We start from the raw sequence: 25296 nt of genomic DNA, 5'->3' as shown, positions 1-25296 counted from the left end.
GAACAGATGCCCCCCCCCCCCAATAACTAATTGTGTTTACCTGCCTTCTGTTCATGTAGGACATGCGGAAACTTGACAAGGAGGCCCGTGTGTGGGACGTGTATTGTGGGTTGGACCTCTATGTGAAAAACCTGTTGACGTCACTGCGGGTTGTCAGCGAGCTTCAGAACCCGGCCATACGGGACCGTCACTGGGCTCAGCTGATCAGAACCACTAAGGTGAGCAAGACACCTAACCCCTGACTACCAGTTGGTGCCTTGCATGGCTGACACTGCCATCAGTGTATGAGTGTGTGTGTGCATGGGTGAATGTGAGGCAGTCATTGATTGTAAAGCGCTTCGAGTTGTTGCTACAGCTAGAAAAGCACTATGCAAATGCAATTCAAATGCAATCCATTTACATATATCGAAACAAAAAACAAAACAAAACTGTTCTGTTCTAACAAAAGGGGCTTTTGTTAAAATTTGTGTATGTATGTATGTATGTATATGTATGTATATGTATGTGTGTGTGTGTATATATATATATATATATATATATAAAAGAGTATTTCATTGTGCATAGATGGAATTCACAATGACTGATGATACTACGATGGAGGACCTTCTGGCTCTGCAGCTCTATTTGTATGAAGAGGAAGTTCACACCATAGTGGATAAGGCCGTCAAAGAGATGGCCATAGAGAAGGTTATATTCCTCATCACTGGACCATGGTCACAAAGCATGGCGTCCAAATTAATGATGTCTTGGAACTAGTTCCTCCACCCCGCACACATAATGCAGTTGTTTAAGTCATGTCTGTTTTTTTTTTCTATATCAAATATTTATTTTTTCATAAAAGGGAGCATTTGCAATTAAACTGATTTCATTCTTATGTCTACCTGGTAAACCCTCATGTTAGTGTATCATTTGAGAAAGCTGTACTAAGAGGTCATCATCGAAAAACTTTCTTTAGACATGTGCAGGAATAGATAAATGAACTTGGTTGCATTTGGCTACTCCTGTAAATGGTTTAACACATTGCTGCACATTCTCACAGTGAACTCTAAATGAGTCATTGACTCAAGAATTTGTGGCCAAATTTATCGTGAAACGTTGAGAACCAGCTAATGAACACTCAACCACTGGAAAGATACGACAAGCTAGACCAGGAACATGCCAGCAACATGACCATGGTCCATTAGTATATTTTATTTTATTTCATTACCACATATAATATAGATAATGGAATATATATATATATAGATCATACAAAAGTCAGCATCACACTGTCCACTATTTTCATTTCAGATCATAACAGAGATAAGTCAAATATGGGCGTCAATGGAGTTTTCCCTTGACTACAGAGCCTCTGTCCCCCTGCTGAAATGTGATGAGCGTCTCATTGAGACTCTTGAGGACCATCAGGTAAATTTTCAGATTTACACTAGAGTTGATATTCCACTGAATCTCGCTGTTGCACCATAATACAGCACTCTACAGCTTGTCCAATATCTTTTTTAAAAAAAAGGAAAAAAACGTGCCTGTAACTCTGCTGAAGTGCTACTCCAGATCTGCTCTCTGCGAGGACGGGGCTGTGGTTGGGGTGTATTTATTTAGTGTCGGCGCTGCTGACAAAGTGTTGAGCAGACATGAGAGCACAGGGAGAGGCATCCTCTCAATGCCAAACAGCACGACTGAAAGCGGAGAGGTCCCCATCGGGAGCTCTGATTTATGGCCGTGCTGAGACAGGGGACATTGTTGCTCTGCGATGGTCTTTGTATTTACACACCACATGTGATGGTGGGGGAGGTGGTGACGGTGGTGGTGGGGGGTTGGAAGGGCGGGGGGTTACAGCCAGCAATTAAAAGTCTCTTTATCGACCATGTCTTTGTGCAAACTGAACAGCTCCCTCCTCACACTTTGCTATGGTCTCTGTGATGGAGACATGGGATGAAAAAGCATAAATTCAGATTGATATCCACTACTGTAGAAAAACTTGATATGCAGAGGACTAGTCTTGGTGCCGCTTACTCACCGAGTGCTCAAAGAAATTAAACAAGGCAGAATTGGAGATATCAGTTCAATTGCTTTGTCTGGTCTGATCGCTGAGTCAACAAACATTATACAGTATATTCTTTTATTGTAACAGTATGTAAAAATGATATATAAATTAGCTGATATGAAATCATACCATGCAATATTCAACACACAAATGAATTTGTCCAAAAAAAAAGATTTACATAAATGAATAATGGCAATTAAAATCCAACACTCGACAAGTACTTTAAAGTGCTCAACATGTAAAAATAGATTAAAATGGACATGATACAGTCCAACATGTATTTTCCATTCTATGAGTTGGCCTTCTGCAGCCAGACCCAACAAAAACTTTCAAATAGAGCATGTGATGGCAAAACTCTGGCGATTAAAGAAAGATCAGATGCAGAAATCTACCCTGAGATTGATGCTGCTGAATTATTATTCCATGTTTGTCATGCAATTAATAGCTATTAATTGCAGATTAATTATTCAATTGCAGACTAAGTTGTTACCAATCTGGTTAGTTTTGACAGTTTGGTGTGTTTGGAATTATACCCCCTGTGATAAAAACACCTACTTGTGACAAAGTACTGACACTTTCTTAAAATGGAGTCACTGGGAAAATATTTCTGTAAATCTTGTGTGATTTGGTAAAAATCCCCACATAATAGTGTCAGACACTTGCTCCTAGAAAAAAGGACATTTCTGTGCAAGAAAATATTCAGTGGCACACAGATTGTCCTTGTTGTTCAGTTAAGGTTTAGGCCTCCGAGCAACTGTCTAAACTAAAGTGCTTTATACCTCTATGTCCTGACCCTCCAGGTTCAGCTGCAGGGCGTCTGTCAAAGCAAGCACGTGCATCACTTCCTGTGCCAGGTGTCGGCGTTGCAGAAACGGCTGACGGTAGCGGACTCTGTGCTCATGGCCTGGATGGATGTCCAGCGGACTTGGGCCTACCTGGAAAACATCTTCATCGGCTGTGATGACATCTGCCATCAGCTGCCTGCAGAAACGCACAAATTTCACGCCATAAACTCTGACTTTCAGGTGCCCTTCTCATTTTTATAGCATATTTAATGTCATTTAGTGTTCTATGGATATGTTGGTTCCAGGATTCGCTGTTTCATATTTGTTGTATTTGTTGGGCTGTTTGTTCTTTTAAATACAAACAGCTCATGGGCTTGTAAAGAACTCATTCACATGCTCTTTCACATACGTCTACCCTCCTCTGGGGGCAGCGGAAAGCACACAAAAATTGATGGCAGGGCTGTAACGTTAACATGTGTTTAGCAAGGCTTGAAAATGAAAATGAAGAAATTACATCCACCCATCCATCCATTATCCAAACCGCTTATCCTACTCAGGGTCACGGGGATGCTGGAGCCTATCCCGGCAGTCATTGGGCGGCAGGTGGGGAGACACCCCAGACAGGCCGCCATTTTGTTAGTTACAAATTGTAATAATATCAAATACAAAAACTCAGTGTTCAGCCCACTGCGAGTCCCCCTCAGATGCATCATTAATTTTTTTCTCAGTTATTAGCTACGCGGAAGTCACAGAAATATCCCCTGATAACCCTCATATGTACTGAACACAAACAGAATAAGCAAGGTGTCCTCAGGTCCTTTAAAAATTTTAATTTTTCTGACATTCAATTCTACAAAGAAAATACCTTAATAAGTACTGAAATGTCTTAGATCTGATTTTATAAGGTCTTATATATTAGAGCCACATGATATAATGTAAAAATGCTTGATTCGAATTTGGAAGTGACTGAATTAAAAGCCCGGGTTTCTTTATTTGCACCCAAGGGTGAAATTTGAATGGCAGACAACAGATTCAGCATTCAAAGCTAAAATACAACTGATATCACAACAACACAAAGACCTATCATACAGACATCGCAAAAATATCACAAAATAGGTAAAAGTCATAAAAAAATTTGACTCACTGTAGTAATAGAAGAGACAATGGTATTTTCACTAATAACACAACAGTGTTATGTTCCCTCTGTAGTTGAATAAACAATAAAAAGTGTAATTTTCCTTGTTAACTTCGATTTGAGAATTTTCAAAGGGCATTTATATCTCTCCTGCAAATTTGGCATTAAATTCCATTTGAAACTGCATGAAAAAGGTCTTAAAAACATATCATATTTGAGGTCAGGACACCTGCAGACAGCCTAAATAAGGCTGTGTCCACCAGAGATCTCTTCATAGACACCTTGCTTGCTAGCTGTGGATGCAAGTGGTAGCGCTGTCTGAAGAGCAGCTGCTGAGAGCTGGGAGGAGATGTCTGGTAGTTGCTTTGCAATGAGAGAAGGAAAAATTCCTACTGCTTTCTTTTTATTCTTTATATTGATGTGACAATATTCATATACTTTTTTCATATAAAAAAAAAAGATGGAAACACATGAACAACAACATGGAGTTAGCAAAATAATACAAGACATGACCAAACACCAACAAACTGACCAAGGCGGTGGGAAGGGAACTGGAATTGGTCCCTGGGTGCAGCATGAAGGCGGCAGCCCACTGCTCCTAGCTACACAGATCACAGCTAAAATGGGTTAATTTGCAGTAACTGAATTTCCCCAAGGGGATTAATAAAGGAGCAGCATGGTGGTGCAGTAGTTAGTGCAGTCACCTCACAGCAGGAAGGTCCTAGGTTCAAACCCCGGGGTTGTCCAACCTTGAGGGTCATCCTCTTGTGTGAAGTTTGCATGTTCTCCCTATGTCTGTATGGGTTTCCTCCAGGTGCTCCGGTTTCCTCCCACAGTCCAAAGACATGTAGGTTAGGTGAATCGGCCATACTAAATTGTCCCTAGGTGTGAATGTGTCGGCCCTGTGATGGCCTGGCGGCCAAGGAGTCCAAGGTGTCTCACCACCGGCCGCCCAATGACTGCTGAGATAGGCTCCAGCATCCCGCGACCCGAATTGGGATAAGCAGCTTGGATAATGGATGGAATATTCATATAAATGCCAAACAGGGTTTTTATTATGAGCTCTGTTTATTGATCCTTGTTTGATATTGTTTGTCCTCTGCTTTGACAGAGTAGATCTAGCTGGTCCTGCCTCTCCTTCATTCTTATTGGTTGGTGAAACTAAAAGGAATACTGATGAGATGTGTGTTTCAGCTAAAGTTGAAATTGCTCCTGGTTCACAGAAAGAGGTGGCGTTGCATCACTTGTGGCATGCACATGATGCTAGGGTCTAAAAGGGGTCAGGTCCCGAGCACTCAATACAATACAAACATCTTTTTAACAGGTCTCCGGTGGACACACTGCCCAAATCTACCAAAAGAAAGTCCACCTAGTCCTTACCTGCTTATTAACTACTACTACTATTACTACTACTACTACTACTACTACTACTACTTTCGGCTGCTCCCGTTAGGGGTTGCCACAGCGGATCATCCGTTTCCATTTCTTCCTGTCCTCTGCATCTTCCTCTGTCACACCAGCCCCCTGCATGTCCTCCCTCACCACATCCATAAACCTCCTCTTTGGCCTTCTTCTTTTCCTGTTCCGTGGCAGCTCCATATTCAGCATCCTTCTCCCAATATACCCAGCATTTCTCCTCCACATATGTACAAACCCTCTCAGTCTTGCCTCTCTTGCTTTGTCTCCAAACCGTCCAATCTGAGCTGTACCTCTAATATACCCGTTACCTTACCTGCTTATTAAGGCTCAATAGAAACAGTGCTTGACATCTGTTATTTGATTTCCATTATTTCTTTAACAGGAGTTAATGCTAGACAGCGCTGAGACTAAAAATGTCATCGAGGCCACCAACAAACCACATCTATATGAGAAACTAGAGGATCTACAAAAAAGGTTCATTTTTGTTTCATTCAGGCATTCAATTTTGTCTTTTGGCATTTAGTTCTATACTTGGCAGTTAAACGCTCAGTTCACCCTAACTCTCCTTTTCACAGGTTGGCTTTATGTGAAAAAGCTCTGGCTGAATACCTGGAGACAAAGAGACTCGCCTTTCCACGCTTCTACTTCATTTCCTCTGCAGACTTACTGGATATCCTCTCCAAGGGCAGTCGTCCCAAAGAAGTATGTCTGAAAAATGGATTTTAGAGTCTTGTCATTCTGACTGGGGCATCATGGTAGGATTGTGACGAGCAGCGCCGCCTCAAAGCAAGATGGTCCATCCATGTGGGGTTTGCATGTCTGTCAGGGTTTTGTCAGGATGTCCTTTGACACAGTCAAAAGGTGTAATCTAATTGGTTGAACCAGACATTATAGTTAATTTTAAGTACACACCTCCCATACAAACCTAGGGATGTTTTTTTGTATCGATATAAACCACTTGTGTTATGGTGCTCTGGTAAAAGCCTCTCTGAAATGCCTTAAATCGAATGGTTGAAACTTTGTTAATCTACATCACATCTTAATCCCTTATTAGTATATTTTTGGAACGCTGCTGTCTTTATTGAAAGCATTAAAACCGTAAATTGCTCATGGGAATGAACGTGTGAGTGATGGTGTGTCAGGGCCTGCGACCCAACGCCTGCTGGGATAGACTCCAGCCCCTCAACCCTGACCCGGAATATACTACAGGTAGGTAGTTCCGGGTTATGAACGCCCGATTTACGAACGTCCGTACTTATGAACCGACCTCCGTAAAGCTTGTCGTTTAAAAAAAAATCGAGTTACACACAGCGGTTCGTACCGACGAACGGGCGGACCACTTTGCGCGATGCTCAGAACACTCGTGTTTCAGGCGGTTCGTCGGCCCCGAGGGAGCGCAACGCCCCGCCGCGCCGCCATTTTAAGTCGGATTGCGTAAGCGTTGTTGTGTGCGTTATTTTGATTTATTCATGCGTTTACCCTCGTAGTCGTGGCTTCAAAGCGTCAATCTGATCCAAGTGGCGGTGGTGCGCCGAAGAAAAGGAAAACGATCACGATTGAAAAACGAAAGTGGAAAGAATAAAGCGTCCAGAGAGGTGAAACGCTCTTACCGTTCTTTCACGTACCCGGTGAGGCGGGGAGGCGATCCCCGAGCGGGCTCTCGTTTCTGGGGTCGAACGGCCGGTCGCTAACCGCTGCTGGGACAGTGGCAGGTGGGGAATTCAGTTTTTTAAAAAAACAAAAAACAAACCTATACACACATTTCATCCATTATGCTAACCGATTATCCTGCTCTCAAGGCCGCGGGGGTGCTGGAGACTATCCCAGCAGTCATTGGGTGGCAGGCGGGGAGACACCCTGGACAGGCCGCCAGGCCGGAGTAGCTGTATACACGCATTCTCTCAATTATACATATTGTACTGTAGTTAGATTTATTGTTATTACGGCATTATTATATTTATGACGTTTTAATTAAAATATATGCTATATACTAAGACAAACGTTTGACTAATTGACGCTAGATGTGAACTGTACCTTTCTGACTTACATACAAATTCGACTTAAGAACAGACTCAAAAACGGAACTCGTTCGTAACCCGGGGACTACCTGTAGTTTAAGGGAATGAATGACTGAACTAATGAATGTCATTTTGATCTGGTGTCGCTCTTTTTATCAGATGTCTTTAACAACTGAACCACTCAATGTCTTTTCCAGATAACATGTCACCTTTCAAAATTATTTGACAACATGTCAGATCTTGAGTTTTTCGAGAACAAGCAGGTGGATGTTTGTAAGGTCGCAGTGGGGATGTACAGCAAAGAGAGGGAATATGTCCCGTTCCAGAAGCAGTGTTGCTGTGATGGGCCGGTAAGACCAGAATCAATACCCATATCAGTATCAATATCTGATATTATCAACGTATTTAGCTTAGTTGTAAAGGGAAAAAAAACCTCACTAAAATTGAACCTGTTTTGGATCAGGTGGAGGTGTGGCTGACCTGCCTGGAGAGCACCATGAGAGAGTGTGTCAGGGGCCACCTCACGGAGGCAGTGTCCGTGTATGACGACAGGTCCAGGGAGCTTTGGGTTTTGGATTTCCCTGCCCAGGTGGCCCTAACTGGATCTCAGATCTGGTGGAGCAATGATACAGAACTAGCATTTCAAAGACTGGAGGAAGGCTTTGAGTCTGCGTTGAAAGACTACAACAAGAAACAAGTACGTTTTATGATGATTTAATCCAACCACATGGCAAATATAGTAATTATTGTCAGTCACATGCATTTTATTGAAAAACACAACACAAGCAAAAAAGCTCTATCTCCAAAGCTGTCAATACAAATATTTCCAAGCACATTTATACTACAAGAACACTTCCTGTACACTTCCTTTCCTTATGTCAGCTGTCATGTATATCCAAGTAAAAAGAATGAAAAATGTCCTTGAAATGTCCTGGAAAATGACTTCCTGATAAGAGTGAGAACCCAGAATAGGCCTACTGTTGTTAATACCTTTTCTTCTAGTTCAAGTGTAAGTCAAGTAAATCGTTTTGTTCTCATGGATTGCCCCTGACTTTATGCTTTTGAATGAGTGCTTCAGTGGAGCCAGTTTAGACTCAAACGGATGCATCGTGTTTTATGTAGCTGACAAGCTGCTTACACAGCTTGACTAGCGTGAGTCTACATTAAACCACAAGTATCTACTGCCACCTGTTTTCCAGCATTTATCAATTTGTTCTAACTCAACCCTTAAATCTGTCATAAAGGAAATAAATTGAGGGTGCAACAGAAGATGTCTTCTGTGAAACGTTTGTTAATATAAAACACTTCACTGTCAATATACACAACACAAATCTCACAACATGAAACTCATGTGACAAATATGGGGGGTGTGGCAGCAGCCTCACCTGGCGTTGGCTCTGGTGTTTTTGGTGTCGTCGTGTGGAGTGCGGGGAGGTGTGTCGAGGGTGTCTGGCTGGGAGAGCTGGCGTTGGATCGGCTGGGGGAGCTTGGTCTGCTGCGTCCGGTGGACCCAAGGACCATGGCCCCTGCCTGGAGCTGCACCCGAGGAGGCAGCACCGAGGGCGTTCTGACAGGACGTGGAAGCGGAGCAGGCTAAGCTAACTGCTAGCCATTCCCTTGGGCAGTGATTTTGAAAATTTTTTTTTTTCTAGTTTGGATATATGTGTTAGTTTGGATATATATATATGTTCTTGAAGTACTTGTAGTTTTTGTCTTTGTGTTGCACTGCTGTGGGTTGGGGGAAACAATATTTTGTTTAATTTAATGTACTTCCCGTATATGTAATGAAATGACAAAGTGTTCCTGATAGTGTTAGTGTCTGTATAGATTCTTTTAAATGAACCATTGATGCCTATTTCAATATATTGTGTTAGTGTTTATGGTCCTGAAATCTATGCTCGGTTTGTACTTCCTGAGCCCCCCCCCCCCCCCAAAAAAAACAAAACAAAAACTCGTGTTTATGAAAAAAATAACAGGGGCTTTGGCACCAACCTCCTACATTGAACCTGTCATGTCCAAGACATTGAAATTGTATAGGGATCAATCATAAGTCATGGCAGCAGTCCATACCTAGTTGTTATTTTTACTCAAGTATCCCATGGAGGTATTATATTGTGCACCTGTGGTGGAGGTGGGGACGGCTGTCAGAGATTGGCCACCTGTTCCATTATCTCAACACTGGAGTCAGTGACCTTAGCTAAAGGTTTGTGTGCGAGCAATGTTGTGCGGCTACGCTCACAGTTGGCATATTATCACTCTTGTCAGTTTCATCAGCACTACTTAAGGTTAGCATGTCCTTGGCCGCTGTTTGAATAATCTTTCCGTCATCCCCTCATCCCCCCCACACACACACTCCCCCACAACCCACTGTACCCACACTGATTGGATCTGCTGTCATATCGGACCGATGATAAATGCAAGCCTACTGGTGATGTTTTGGTCAAAACAGGAGTTCAAGATTACTTCTCATTTGCTTTACAGTTATAAAGATTCTGAATACTTAGTTCATATTATTGTATGCGGTTCATGCACAAGTGCACGTGTGTGCGTGTGTGCACGCACACACCTCCATACATGCACAAACACAAACACACGAGGACCTACTACCTCATAAGCGCCATGATGAATGGGGTGCATGCTTGCGTCTGTACCGGGACCGGTGACCTTGCTTTGTAAAAGCAGTGCTGTTTCTGACAGGAACAAATAACTTGAAGAAGATTATGTTATATCTGTCATATTACCACTGCGGAAACCTAATTCCTGAATCAAATTGGCATATCTGGCTCAAGTGATATAGTATCAACAATGGCAGAGATGCCCCCCTCTTTAGGTTGGCATTTTCACCCCTGCTTTACCACTGGCCCCAGCCTGACTGGTGATGTATTAACAGAGATTTTTGAGTCAGTCCAATGTCAGCAGGCAGCCATTAAAAGATTACAAACTGGACGTGCATCTCCATGTCTCCAGTTTTAGAGACAGGCCCCCTTTTCCCACCTGGATCTCCGCTGAACACTTTATATATATTTGATTTTCCTCCCCTCCACCAGATTGCCCAGTTAAACTCACTGATCAGCATGCTGCTGGGGGAACTCAGCTTAGGAGACAGACAGAAGATCATGACCATTTGCACAATCGATGTCCATGCCAGGGACACTGTAGCCAACCTCATCGCTCAAAAGGTTAGTAGAGCTTAATGGAGATCTATTATCATCTTTCCATTTTAGCAAGAGAGACTAATTATAGAGTTTTAATAAAGGTAGTGATTTGGTGATGTGATTTGGTTGTTCTGGTTTGGTTTGTTACTTAGTTGTGGTTGCGCTTCCTGTTACCTCTCAATGTATTTCAGCAGCAACCATCTGCCTCCAACAGGTCACGAACCAGCAGGCTTTCCAGTGGCTCTCTCAGCTGCGACACCGCTGGGATGAACATCAGCATCAGTGCCTCGTACACATCTGTGACGCTAACTTCCTCTACTCCTACGAGTACCTGGGCAATGCACCGCGCCTGGTCATCACCCCCCTCACTGACCGGTAACACAGCTGCTGCATGACGGGCCTCAACCCCCCCCCCCCCACTAGTAATCCAAAAAGTCATACAATCAAGCGCCTTGTTCAACACGATCAGAGTTTCCAGCAGTTCTTTTTAAAATATGCACGTGAGTCATCTCGTGTATTTATTTTGAATATTTGTGGAAATGGCAAAGAATTTCTCATTAATCAAGTGTTGTGTAAAATCTATTTGCACTCATGTTTGTTCTTCTTGTTCAGTGCATGCACGGCACAGATCATATGACCGGAATTTATTCAGTTTTTCCGACACTCTGGAATCTTCCTGGACACTTTGATTGGCACCAAATTTTTCCAGCGGAAACTCTGATTACCTAACCTTAACCTAACCCTAAACTCAACCACCGTCTAAATTTAACCCTAAACCCAAATCTTGATCCTAAACGTGACCTGCCATAGGCAGAATTTGTCGACAAATGGTTGGGATAAAAAAAAAAATTAAAAAAAATACCGCACCCTATGGCTCTGTCTTTTCAAGTCAAGTCAAAATGTATTTGTATGGCACATTTAAAACAACCACAGTTGACCAAAGTGCTGAACAGGCTTACAATACCAAATAATCAAAAATAAAAGAAAACCATAAGCATAATAATCTGGATCTAATGATAGTCTGGATCTTGGAACATCCAAGAGCATCTGGTTGGTCGAGCTCAGTGCTTTGACTGGAGTATGATGATGCAGGAGTTCTGCCAGGTCGTGTGGCGCCAGCCTATTTAATGCCTTAAAAACAAGCAATAAAATCTTGGAATCAACCCTGAAACAGACAGGAAGCCAGGAGAGGGAGGCCAGTACTGGTGTTATGTGATCACTCTTTCTTTTTCCTTTCACATAACAAAACGTGCAGTCTCTGAAAAAGTTGAACAGTATCTTAATTCATGATATCTAAAATGAAGGCCTTAAATGGTCTTTTGTGTTCTCACTGTAATTTCTCCATCTGCTTATTTCTCTGGTTTTGTGAGGCACTATGATACAGACTGTCTTGGTGTTCTAACGTGAATTCTGCAACTTTTTGAATTATAAGTCTGATGTATAGTTTTAAAGGTTTTAAAATGTTGTGGTTGGGGTGTCCGAGTAGCGTAGCTGTCTATTCCGCTGCCTACCAACCCGGGGATTGGCGGTTCAAATCCGCGTGTTACCTCCAGCTTGGTCGGGTGTCCCTACAGACACAATTGGCCGTGTCTGCGGGTGGGAAGCCGGATGTGGCTATGTGTCCTGGTCGCTGTACTAGCGCCTCTTCTGGTCGGTCAGGCGTCTGTTCGGGGGGGAGGGGGAACTCGGGGGAATATTGCATGTATTGGAGGAGGCATGTGGTAGTCTGCAGCCCTCCCCGGATCAGCAGAGGGGGTGGAACAGCGACCGGGACGGCTCGGAAGAGTGGGGTAATTGGCCAAGTACAAGTGGGGAGAAAAAGCCAAAAAATAAAATAAATGTGGCTGTGGTTTCTTCTGAGGCTGAAAAAACATCCCATACTGACAGGCCTATCAAAGTGAAATAAGGGGAAATTCATTTGTATAGCACCTCTCTGGAGCAAGCATCACAAAGTGCTTCACAGGTCAAAAACATAAAATTAAAAGACTTGGACACACTTCACACAATAGGACCACACAGCCATCAATAACAGGCTTGTATGTACAAACAAGTCTACATCCTGATGTGAAACTGGCTTGACATCTCATTCTAACTTGCATTAATGAGAGTGGTGATAAAATGTCTTAAATATAACACAGCCAAACTTGAACCTTGGACATGGATATGCAATAGATCTGTGTGTGTGTGTCTGTGTGTAGATGCTATATCACCTTGACCCAGTCTCTTCACCTGACCATGAGCGGAGCCCCAGCGGGTCCAGCCGGAACAGGGAAGACCGAGACCACCAAGGACCTCGGCAAGGCATTGGGCGTCATGGTGTACGTCTTCAATTGCTCTGAACAGATGGACTACAAGGTCAGTTAAAATTCTAGAAAGCTGCATAAACTTTTTGAGTTCCCTCGCAAAATGGAGGGAGACACAGCGGGGATGATTCAGGGGGAAAAAAAAAACAGGTACCGTATTGGATGGATTATTAATCCCACATGGCCTTGGAATATCTGGGGATCCCCGGGGGGGACTTCTGGGAGAATGAAGCCTGGGCTGTTCTGCTGGCTCTATCGCCATCACAACCCTGACCTGGAAATGACCTGGTATTACTATAGATGGATAAACGGATGGGTCTCAGAATGGGATATACTATATTTAGCCTATGTTATCTATGTGAAGAGGGAACAACCATCTCTGACCTCAGGGGGGATGGGGGGGGGGAGTACGTCTGTCGCCATCTTACAATGCTGTGATTGCAACCATTCCCAAATCCTCTGTGAATAGTAAACATGGTCATTCTATCAAAGTTGAATCAATTCACCTGGACACAGTGTTTCTTTCATCACTCTTTCATCACTCACCACACTCATCATCACAGTGATGAAACGTTTCTCTCAATAAACGTTGCGTCTAGATGAACTGATTCAACTTCCTGGGATTTCTTCACCTGGATTATTGAGCATGCATAAAGACATTATTTCCAGTAGTTTTTACACACAAAAGTATCCATCCATTAGCACATGTTTTCTGTCTCCATCACAATTGTCAAATTGTTCAATATTTAATCAAAATTTTCAAATTTTTCAATGCAAAAATCTACATAATTTTCCCCCCAGTGGGTTGAAACTGAGCTGTTAGAATTTTGGTCTTGTTTAATGTCGGGTAGAGAATGAGAAACCTATTGCGTTCAATGCAAGGAAATTTGACAAAGACATTTCAGTGCAAAGTGTATTCGACTTTTAGTCCATTTTGGGTTGTTTATTAGTCCGAAACTCGCCGTCCACCCTTTTCCTTTTATTTATTTTTATGGAGAGTACTATGTGTTTGTAGCAATAGCGTTATAAAGCTTAGTGGTTATTCTTCAATAAGCCCTGTGTTGGTCTGGTGGCCTGTCCAGGGTGTCACCCCACCTGCTGCCCAATGACTGTTGGGATAGGCTCCAGCTTCCCCGTGACCCTGGGTAAGGATAAGTGGTTGTGATAATTTAATTTAGTTTAGTTAGAGCAGCTCCTTCCTACCTCCAGGCCATAGTCAAGCCCTACACCCCCGCCCGACCACTTCGCTCAGCTGCCTCGCGACGCCTGGTTGCCCCATTGCTCAGAGGCCCCTGCTACCGATCGACCCGGTCACGGCTCTTTTCTGTCCTGGCCCCACAGTGGTGGAATGAACTCCTCACTGATGTCAAGACAGCGGAGTCGCTGCCCATCTTTCGGTTCAGGTTGAAAACTCACCTCTTTAAGAACTACTACCCTGTTAATTGTTCTTAGCTATTGTATTCACTCATTTAAAAAAAAATCTCTTTCTTGCACTTTTACTTTAGCACTGGTTTTGCTCTTAGATGCTTGTTTAGATGCACTTATGACCTCTGATGACTAGTAGTTCTCCTGATTTCCTACGTTAAATGCACTTATTGTAAGTCGCTTTGGATAAAAGTGTCGGCTAAATGACTGTAATGTAATGTAATAATGGATGGATGGATGGATGAAACGTAACTAATCACCGACTACAGACCACCATCCAAGTTCTCACCCTCTTGAACTCATAATGTTGATTGGACAAAGTCAGACTGATAACAAACAGTGTGTTTCTTTACACTTTAACTGGTATTATATGTGCGTTTTGATTAAATACGGAATTGCCTTTCACATTCAGTCGATAGGAAATATCTACAAGGGTCTGGCCCAGACTGGCGCATGGGGCTGCTTTGACGAGTTCAACCGCATTGCCGTGGATGTTCTCTCAGTCGTGGCGGTGCAAGTTAAAACCATACAGGACGCTGTTCGTAATAAGAAGAAAAGGTAAGAACTGAGGTTGAACCTCTTGCGGCTGAAATATTTCACGCTGTATTTTCAGTAAAGAGATTAACCGCTAGTGTGACCTCCCAGGTTCCTGTTCCTGGATGAGGAAATTGCCTTGAAACCCTCAGTTGGGATTTTCATCACGATGAATCCCGGCTATGCAGGCCGGACGGAGCTACCTGAGAACCTTAAGGCTCTTTTCAGGTGGGAATGATAGTGTTCAACCATTCATTATTTTTCACATTCTATTCATGGATTTTCATCGTGTAATTCTCATGCCAAACCTTTACCTGGATGTTTGTTTTACTTGTCTTTGACAATAAGTAAAACAAAAGAAGACCGATTCATTAATACAAAAATAATCAGAATCAGAAACACTTTATTTGTCATTTTATTTCATGGTCTTCCGTATGAAATGAAATGACAATGACATGAAATGAAACAAAATATCTTTTCCCCCAGCCCACAGCAGTGCAACACAAAGACAAAAACACATCCCAAAACTACAAGAACCCACATATCCGAACTGACACATATATATCCAAACTAAAAAAAAAATTAAAAAAAGAAATCACTAGACTGTGCAAGGGAATGAATGCCAGCCAGGATGACTGTCGGAACTGCTGGTCTGCATGGACTAGCAGTTAACTTAGGCTGCCCCGCTTCCACGTCCTGTCAGGACACCCCCGGTGCTTCCTCCGCGGGTGCAGCTCCATGCAGGGGCCATGGTCCTTGGGCCCACCGGACGCAGCAGACCAGGCTCCCCCAGCCGATCCAGCTCCAGCCAGACACCCTCGATGCACTCCACACGACAACACCAAAAACACCCTAGTCAGTGCCAGGTGAGGCTACTGCCAGACTGCCCTCAGTGTTATCGGAATTGCTGGTCTGCATGGGCTAGCAGTTAGTATAGCCTGCCCCGCTTCCGCATCCTGTCAGACCGCCTTCGGTGTTACCTCTTAATGCACAGCTCCAGGCAGTGCCGTGGTCCCTGGGCCCTCAGGACGCCTCAGACCAAGGTCTCTGAACCGATCCAGCGCCAGTTCTCCCAGCCATCAAATGAAGACAAAACTCAAGTGCAGACGTGGACAAAGACACTGCATGGATGGTACTGAGTGAGGCTACCACAAACGTGAATTCGCGCCACCACCTTCCCACGCTGGTACTGGGTGAGGCCGCTGCAAATGTGAATTCGCACCGCTATCTTCCCACACCAGAAGATGACTAAGTCAAAAGGGTATCAAGTTGGTATTACATGGACATATTCCTCTCTAATTCACAGTGATAGCAGCATTAGAAACCGTATATTCAAATGAACTGCAGGAATTTGTTAAGGTCACTGAAACTTACTTTATTACAAATCAGATATTTATGTTTTCCAAATAATCCTAGGTACGTTGATATTTTTTTTTAATCAATTTTAAATGTTCTTGAGTTTTTTTCTCCTTCAAAACATTTCATTCATGTCCTTGTGTCTTTATGTTAAGCATCTTTTTCACCGTCACAAATTCCCAGGGTCCGTAAACTTGATTGGCTGTATCGATAAAATGAGATCTTGAATTTGAACTAGTACTTTTAAACTGCATGCTCGTAGACCCTGTGCCATGGTGGTGCCAGATGTCGAGCTGATTTGCGAGATCATGTTGGTTGCGGAGGGTTTTCTCAGCGCTAAACTTTTGGCTAAGAAGTTCATCACCCTCTACACACTCTGCAATCAGCTGCTGTCTAAGCAGGTACACGCTAGCATACTAAAAACTTATAGGTGTCGATATTTCATTTGTAAATCCAAGGTCATTGCTTCTAGTCATGAGTCATCATACTTATACCCTCCACCTGAAGCTACCGCAAACTCTAGCCTTTTTAACAGCAGGCCTGAAATTTTATTCAAGAAAGCATTTCTGTTCTTGTTGGACTGCTGGTCCCCAACAGGCTTCTCACCACCCTGGCTTGTCTTATAGGAGCACTATGACTGGGGTTTGCGTGCTGTTAAGTCCGTGTTGGTGGTGGCAGGGACGCTGAGAAGAGGAGAAAAGACTCGGCAAGAGGATCAGGTGTTGTACAGTGCCGTCGCTCACTCAAATAAACACATGTTGGTCCTCTACCTCTGCTCTGCCATTGTCCATCAGCACTCACAAGTACACACACTCGGTCAGACATGTGCCTCTCCTGTTCCCAAAAACAGGATTTGTATGTGGCCCACCACAGTGCCCTCTCTCACGCACCCTTGTCTGGATCTTTATTCTGCTCCAACACCGTCCGTCAGTACTTGCATGCACTCAACCATGATGCTAACGCACACACACACACGCACGCACGCATGCACGCACACACACACACACACACACACACACACACACACACACACACACACACACACTCTTCTATGTATTGGCCGAGTCTTGTCAAACCTCTTTTTTGCAGGTTTAACCTGCTTTTATGTAAATCCCATTGCATTGTATTTTATTGTGGAAAATGTATATAAATAAAGATTGATTGATCGATTGATTGATTGATATCAGTCTCAGTACTGAAGTTCACATGAACCTTGTCTCGTCCAACTCCAAGACTGTGTATATGCTAATTTCCAGGTGTTGATGCGCGGTCTGAGGGATTTCAACATGCCAAAGGTGGTGTCGGAGGACGTGCCTGTCTTCTTTGGCCTGCTGGGAGACCTGTTCCCAGACGTAGAGGTAGAGAGGAAGAGGGATCCGGAGTTTGAAAAGGCCATCCGACAGACTACCTCAGAGCTCCGACTACAGCCCGAGGAGACATTCATCCTCAAGGTCAGGCACAGATAACGTTCTGCGGACTCTACTGAAAAGGTTTTAAAATAGATGAGAGTAAAAGCGAAAAAATCTGTCTTATTAAGTCTTTTCTTTCTGAATTTGTCCCTGCATTGTCTACCTTGTCCATCCTGGATGAGGATCCCTTTTCCGCTGCTTTTCCTTAGGTTTTATCTGGGGAGTTGTTCCTCATCTGAATCAAGGTTCTTAGAATAGAGGGTGATGTCTATTGTCATCTACTGTAGCTACCTGTTTCTCATTGTGTGAGTGTAATGTCTTCTGAAACTGTAACTGTGATTTAGGTCAATGTAACTAAATCCGACTTGGCTGGTTTGTCTTGCCAGGTGGTGCAATTGGAGGAGCTCCTGGCTGTCCGTCATTCTGTCTTTGTTGTAGGAAATGCTGGGACTGGAAAGAGCCAGGTTAGCTAGTGATTAGATTTGTATACTGTCGATGTAAATGTACTCTCAAGATGTCTGAAGTATTTTAAAAGTTGTAAGTCAGACATTTTTCTTTTGAACAGATATTGAGAGTTCTCCACAGAACATACTCCAACTTGAAAAGGAAGCCTGTTTGGAGTGACCTAAACCCAAAGGCGGTCAACATAGATGAGTTGTTTGGCTTCATCCATCCTGCGACTCGAGAGTGGAAAGATGGTAAACGGATGGTCGAATGACCGCCAGAACAAAACTGATGAAACAGTAAGACCAGACAGTGAGAAAGGCCCTTAAAGTTAATTTTATCAGGATACTGACCAATCAAATCTAGCACTTCACATCTACTGCAAACCTGGTATTCATGGATGTTTGTGGGTGATAGGGATAATGCTTCTATCAAATCCAGAAGTGAGTCTAGTTGGTCAGATTGCATTCACATATACTTTATTGTATAGACACAATCACATTCTTGATGCATCGACCCCTATATAAGGTTTACTGTCAGCGCTGATGCGAGAGCAGGCGAACATCTCCCATCCTGGGCCTAAGTGGATTGTGTTGGATGGCGATATTGATCCCATGTGGATTGAGTCACTCAACACGGTGATGGACGACAACAAGGTGCCTCCCTTCTGTTTACTCATAAGCTGATACGCCTCCATATTTGTATACCTTATTCATGCATATGTCTTTCGACTATTTCTTGTATCTTTTCCTATACTTCTGATATCTTTTAGTATATTTTCATTTTTATATATCTTTCAAAAAAGCTATGAAAAGCAATTGTGACACTGTATCTTTACAAAATTTAAAAAAGACGTGCCTGTTGAACGTGATCAGATTCGGTTTTTGTTTTTTTCTGCTGATCAACCAGTGTGTTAAAATGAAGTGAATTCTTAGGTCTTTTTCCCTGTATCTGTCAAGGTGCTGACACTGGCCAGTAATGAACGTGTGCCTCTTTCCTCAACTATGAGACTCCTGTTTGAGATTAGTCACTTGAGAACGGCCACACCTGCCACCGTGTCCAGAGCCGGAATTCTCTATGTCAATCAACTGGATCTGGGATGGAACCCGTGAGTTACTTAGGCTACATTTAGGCCTTCTGGTACAAGTGACTCAAATCAATTTTTTTGCTCCCATGTGGCACAGATTGGATATTTATTATAACTTTGAAACCAGGAGAAAAGCACATGGAATCAGATATTTTCAGGTCTGATTTTGACCACATTGATATTTGGAGATACATCTGATAGGAACCTGATATCTGCTGATGTGACTCTCATGTAACCACACAGATCAGATTTTCAGGTCACTGTGAATTGCACATAATTCAAATGTATTTTTTCCATAGGTTTTTGTTATAAAAAAAATCAGATATAGGCACAAAATTGGAACTGGGCATCAAGACCTGTGGTGTAAACATAGCATTAGAACCCCGATTAGCTCATTCATATTCACTTTATGTACCCGTGTAAAGCTGAGACGAGGGGTATTTCCCTGATCACTCTCAATTTGAATCGATATGTATGACTGCTTCGAAATTCCATCAGACTCCAAATGCTTGTCTGACAGTCTGATTCCTCACAAAATCTGATTAAATGATTTACAGCACACAGACGGGATACATAGCCACAATTAGAGATACATTACCTCATCATATAATCTTGCAGACAGCTGTTTTTCCAAAACAACACCACTTCTCTCTCTCTCTTCTTTTTAAAGCAAATGCAGAAGGTACCAGTGGGTAAATGAGGATCTTTGCGACAATATGCCGTTGATGCTTATGCAAAATGAAGTTGTTCTTCTGTGAAATACCACCACTTTCATCCGCAGGGGCATACAATGCCAATAAAATTCCAAAGCTCCTTGTAGCAGCTTTAATCCAGTTCAGGGTGGTGAGGGGTTGGGGCTTTTCCCAGCGGGCCTTCACGAAAGGATGGGAAAAGGTCTCAAGTCCAACGCAGAGCCCACATTACACAATCACTCATACTGGCCTTCATATGGTGGGCAATTTAGAGCCTCCAACTGACTTCACGAGCTCATCCTGGGAATGTGCGAGGAAGCTAAATGACCTGCAGGAAATGCATGCGAATGAGGGAAGAGCATTATGAAATCTTTTGTGTTAAAACATTACAAACTAGATTTGGTGTGGGGCTGTGGTTCAGGTAATATGGTGATATAACTTCAGTGTTGTCATTCCGTGGTCTTAAAGGCCGTATCAGTAAAGTGAGACAATTTTCTGAACTTATTCGACTGTTTCAGTTGAGTAAAATGAACAATGGATGTCTCTGACTGCTTGGTCACAATATCCACATTACTAATATTTTATGAAAGCACCAATAGTCAGGAATCAGGGACAATTTATTTGTCATTTCATCTTATGTACTACGTACACAAAAGAAACAAAATTCCGTTTCCCCCAGCCCACAGCAGTGCAACACAAAAGTAAAAATCACATATCAAAACCTCCAAAAACAACACCACCAAAAACGTACAAAAACGGAGAGAGCAAAGCCAAAATAAATAAATAAAAAATAAAATAAAAAACACCACACAAAAAACACAAAAAACACAAAAAAACACAAAACACAAAAAAAAAAAATGCGAGTCCACACCACAAAATATAATCACATTATCAATGATAAGATATTCAGTTAAAAATATTGTTTAAAAGTAATGACTTTGTCAGTATCACCCAGCCCTATACTGAACACTTAAATAATTTCAACACACTGCCTCACTTGAAATGCCTGTGAGGCCCTGATGTTTCTGGTCCGTATGTGTCAATACCTGCTTTGTAAGGTGTCTATATGTGTCCATGAAGGTGTCAACAAGAAAAAAGTCCTGTAAACTGAATGTGCCAGGCGATCAAAGTGATCCTGATTCTGATAAGTGCAGAACAGCAAAGTAAAACTGTTTTTTTCCCCCTCGGTCAGGTATGTTGCCAGCTGGATTGATTCTCGAGCACGTCAGACAGAAAGAGCCCACCTCACTATCCTGTTTGACAAATATGTTCCTCGCTGCCTGGAACAGATGAGAGGCACCTTTAAGACCATCACTCCCATCCCTGAGTGCTCCATGGTGCAGGTGCTTTACACAAACACCTCCATTGATTTTTGTTTCTCAGTCTTTTTTTTTTCCTTTTACCAAAATCACATAGACAGATACATTCACAGTAACAATTTCTACTTGTTCAGACGCTGTGTGCTCTGCTGGACTGTCTGCTAACACCGGAAAATACTCCACCTGACTCCCCACGTGAGCTGTATGAGATGTACTTCACCTTCGCCTGCATCTGGGCTTTTGGAGGACCTTTGCATCAAGACCAGGTATTTCTGTTTCCTCACGGCAGTTTAAATGGTTGGCATGGAATTGAACGTAGTATAATACTAAAGAAATGTAAAAAGTAAAAAAACTAAACATTATCTGAAGCTCATAAAAAGATAAGCAGATGAAAACAAATTGGACATGATAATGAAAATTGGCTGACGGGTATATAGTGGTAATAATAATAATGGATTACATTTCTAGCACTTTATCTGGTGATGCCATGAACACACGCATGATTTTTTTTTTTGTCAATTTTTAAAACCCTTTTAGGTGTTCTCATTTGTCTCTGCTGTTTGTTTTACTTAGCTGTATGATTACCATGTGGAATTCAGTCAGTGGTGGACTAAAGAAATGAAAACAGTGAAGCTACCGGCACAGGGAACAGTGTTTGACTACTTCCTGGATCCTCAGACGAAACGTTTCCTGCCCTGGATTGACACCGTTGCACCGTTCGAAATGGCCTCTGACATGCCGCTACAGGTGAGGGCACTCCAGCCAAAGCCAACGAGGGTAATAAGACCTACCCCTCCTTCTAAGTACCACAAACTTTTTCCGAGAAGGTTGAAATAAGACTTCTCGGGGAGCCAACTTCATTTTAAAACAATAACTAAAAAATGAACAATACATTCATATTAAAAATGTAAGCACGCCTCAGTGAGCATAATGAGAGAGGGCAGAGCCACATCATGAGGTCATGGCGGGGGTCCTAGGATGGATGATAGCCTCGACACCGCGTCTGATTACCATCTACAGCACCCCATACCCGAGTGTGTGGGGGTGAAGGCGTCAGCGCCGAGGCTTGAGCTATCACCCACGCGCCATTGTCTTCCTTCATGCTCCTGCATACAGCTGCGAACGCTCCAAAGACTCTCGCTGGGCCGTAATTAGTGGGGTCTTTGTTCTGAGCAAATGATACTATTATGACAGAATAGTTGCGCTGTGCAAGGGAGGCGGGGGGAGGGGACAATTAGAAATCCCAAACAATTGACCAAACACATGTCTGTCAATAAATCAAGCCCAGACAAAGCCTTAATAGCCATGTATGTTTCTGTTCTCTCCGTCTTCCCGCTGTTTCTATGATTGCAGTCTATTCTGGTACACACGGCTGAGACTGTGCATCTCGGGTACTTCATGGACTTGTTGCTGGAAAAGGGACAGCCGGTGATGCTGGTGGGGAACGCTGGTGTGGGCAAGACAGCGCTTGTCAGGGACAAGTTAGGATGCCTGCCAGATGGTTATCTGACTGCTAAAGTGCCCCTCAACTACTACACCACTTCCCTAAGTCTGCAAAGTGAGTGGGAGACTCTTCTGTTGTTCTACAGCGCAAGGCAGCACTCATAACCATTAGTGCCATCTGCTGGCAATGTTTAGAGAAGGGGGAGGAGGCAACTATGGTGTCATCCGTGTGTGTGTGTGTGTGTGTGTGTGTGTGCATCAACAGAAACGTATACTCGCATACACAAATGCATTTTTCTTCCACTTTTATCTTGATCTCATGTAAAAAAAACATTACAATGCATTTTTCCCTGTGCAATATGTATATGAATAAATCCACAACAGTCATAATATCTATCATTCTTTGAAGTTTATTGATTTATTGATTTATTTTTTATTTTATTTTATACTAATCTCTCTGCTTTCTCTCCCAGCGATCCTGGAGAGATCTTTGGAGAAGAGAGCAGGCAAGAGCTATTTCCCCTTAGGCAACCGAAGGCTGGTCTACTTCATAGACGACATGAACATGCCGGCTGTGGACAGTTATGGCACCGTGCAACCGCACACGCTAATACGCCAACATCTGGACTACAAGCACTGGTGAGGAGTCCCCCATGAAAACTGTTTTTTTCTGAGCTGTGTACTGTCATGGTACAAGATATCTTCGGCTCAGACGAGTCAAATTATTTGGTAAAAAAGTATATTTTATTGAATTAGAATGGCAGTATTATTTTTAGCTTTGTTGGCTTTGGTAATGAATGGCTCTGCATTCAAATCTGCACTGAATGCCCCTGGAGTGCACCATATCTATCAAAACGTAGCATAAATCTCTCAGACAGAAAACAAGTCACAGGTTTGAGGTTGGTGAGCAACAGTGAAGCAACCATAATAACCATAGGAGCTGCAGTTGCACAACATTAAGTTTTTCAGTTAGATAGTCCTGACTTTTAAGCAGAGGAGATTGTGATTGATGGATGGTGAATTTAATGGCTATGCCTGACTGAGTCCGCTGTTAAAAGAGTTTTGTGACCGCATTGTTTATTTAGGATGATTTCTTTTTTCTCAGCTCAAACACTGTTCCATATATTGCTCACTGTAGGTATGACAGACAGAAATTGTGCCTAAAAGAAATATACAACACTCAGTATATCACCTGTATGAATCCAACTGCTGGGAGCTTCAGCATCAACCCCAGACTTCAGGTATTTATTAATTTTGCCTGCCCGGCCATACCTCTTTCTGATTCCAAATATTAAATACAGTGAGCATCCTGGTGTCATGGTTTTTTTTTTCTTCCTTTGGTTTGTTTTTGTTTTCACTTTGCTCTTGATTGAATGCCACTCTTCATCCTCTTCATAGCGATCCTCACTTCATCCTTGTTTATCCACCGCACTTCCTGATTCACTATCCTCACATCCAACCTTTTTTCTCTCATTTTCTTCATTCATCAGCCCCTCAAAGTACTCCTTCCACCTTTTCAACACACTCCTCCCTTGTCAGCACTCAGAACATTTCCATCTCTATCCTTCGTCACCTTAACCCGCTGCACACTGTTCTCAGCTTGCTCCCTCTGTCTTGCCAATCAGTGTATGTCCTTTTCTCCTTCTTTAGTGTCCAACCTCTCATACGGCACATACTCATACAGTGGCATGGTGGCCCAGTGGTTACCACTGTTGCCTCACAGCAAGAAGATCCTGGGTTCGAACCCCAGGATGTCCTAGGTCCTTTCTGTGTGGAGTTTTCATGTTCTGCATGGGTTTCCTCTGGGTGCTCCGGTTTCCTCCCACCATCAAAAAGACATGCATGTTAGAGTAAATATTCCTTCCTATATGTGCCCCTGACCAAGGCAATAGAAAAAAGAACTGGAGTTGGTCCCCGGGCGCTGCAACTGCCCACTGCTCCTATACAGTAGGATGGGTTAGATGCAGAAAAGAAATTTCGTTGTAACTGTACAATGACAAAATAAAGTGGCTTTCTTTGGCTTTATACAACTTTCCATACGTCTTTTCCTTTGCCTTCGCCACCTCTCTCTTCGCCTTACACCGCATCTTCGTGTACTCCTGTCTACTTTCTTCAGCTCTCTGACTATCCCACTTCTTCTTCGCACCCTCTTCCTCCATATACTTTCCTGTACTTCCTCATTCTACCACCCAGTGTCCTTGTCTTCCTTCCTCTATCCAGTTGACACACCAAGTACCTTCCTAGCTGTCTCACTCACCATTTCTGCACTAGTTGACCAGCCATCTGGCAACTCTTCACTACCACCCAGTGCCTGTCTTAACTCCTCCCTGAACTCCACACGACAGTCTTCCTTCTTCAGCATCCGCCAATTGATCCTGGGCTCTGCCTTCACTCGCTTCCTCTTCTTGATCTCCAAAGTCATCCTACAGACCACCATCCGATGCAGCCTAGCTATGTTCTCCCCTGTCACCACCTTGCAGTCTCCAATCCCTTTCATATAGTCCACCTGCGTGCACCTTCCTGCACTCTTATATGTGTTTCTCCCTCTTCTTGAAATACGTAGTCACCACAGCCATTTCCATCTTTTTCACAAAATCCACCACCATCTGTCCTTCCACATTCCTCTCCTTGACACCATACCTACCCATCACCTCTGTTCCCTTCACCAACATGCCCACTGAAGTCCACTCCAATCACCACTCTCTCTTCCTTGGGTACACTCTCCAGC

The 25296-nt window shown here is 43.1% G+C and overlaps 1 protein-coding gene across 1 annotated transcript in view; it reads left to right on the top strand.

Moving 5' to 3' along the window:
• The window catches only part of LOC130118574 (dynein axonemal heavy chain 11), an 87945-nt gene that overhangs the window by 12260 nt on the left and 50389 nt on the right, over positions 1–25296 (top strand). Inside the window, exons 23-48 of the mRNA XM_056287015.1 lie at positions 60–218; positions 565–687; positions 1291–1407; positions 2845–3069; positions 5766–5857; positions 5959–6085; positions 7599–7751; positions 7865–8098; positions 10449–10580; positions 10771–10931; positions 12755–12911; positions 14697–14842; positions 14930–15046; positions 16437–16575; positions 16801–16893; positions 17431–17625; positions 17970–18047; positions 18149–18281; positions 18556–18683; positions 18987–19135; positions 20999–21149; positions 21260–21391; positions 21699–21872; positions 22479–22683; positions 23042–23207; positions 23707–23809. Of these exons, the coding sequence (XP_056142990.1) occupies positions 60–218; positions 565–687; positions 1291–1407; positions 2845–3069; positions 5766–5857; positions 5959–6085; positions 7599–7751; positions 7865–8098; positions 10449–10580; positions 10771–10931; positions 12755–12911; positions 14697–14842; positions 14930–15046; positions 16437–16575; positions 16801–16893; positions 17431–17625; positions 17970–18047; positions 18149–18281; positions 18556–18683; positions 18987–19135; positions 20999–21149; positions 21260–21391; positions 21699–21872; positions 22479–22683; positions 23042–23207; positions 23707–23809 (3789 nt within the window). The remainder of the gene's footprint in view (positions 1–59; positions 219–564; positions 688–1290; positions 1408–2844; positions 3070–5765; positions 5858–5958; positions 6086–7598; positions 7752–7864; positions 8099–10448; positions 10581–10770; positions 10932–12754; positions 12912–14696; positions 14843–14929; positions 15047–16436; positions 16576–16800; positions 16894–17430; positions 17626–17969; positions 18048–18148; positions 18282–18555; positions 18684–18986; positions 19136–20998; positions 21150–21259; positions 21392–21698; positions 21873–22478; positions 22684–23041; positions 23208–23706; positions 23810–25296) is intronic.

Source organism: Lampris incognitus, chromosome 9 (assembly GCF_029633865.1).
Source record: "Lampris incognitus isolate fLamInc1 chromosome 9, fLamInc1.hap2, whole genome shotgun sequence".
In the NCBI taxonomy this organism is placed as follows: Eukaryota; Metazoa; Chordata; class Actinopteri; order Lampriformes; family Lampridae; genus Lampris; species Lampris incognitus.
The sequence above is the reverse complement of the archived record's forward strand: the minus strand, read 5'-3'. Positions and strand labels throughout refer to the sequence as shown.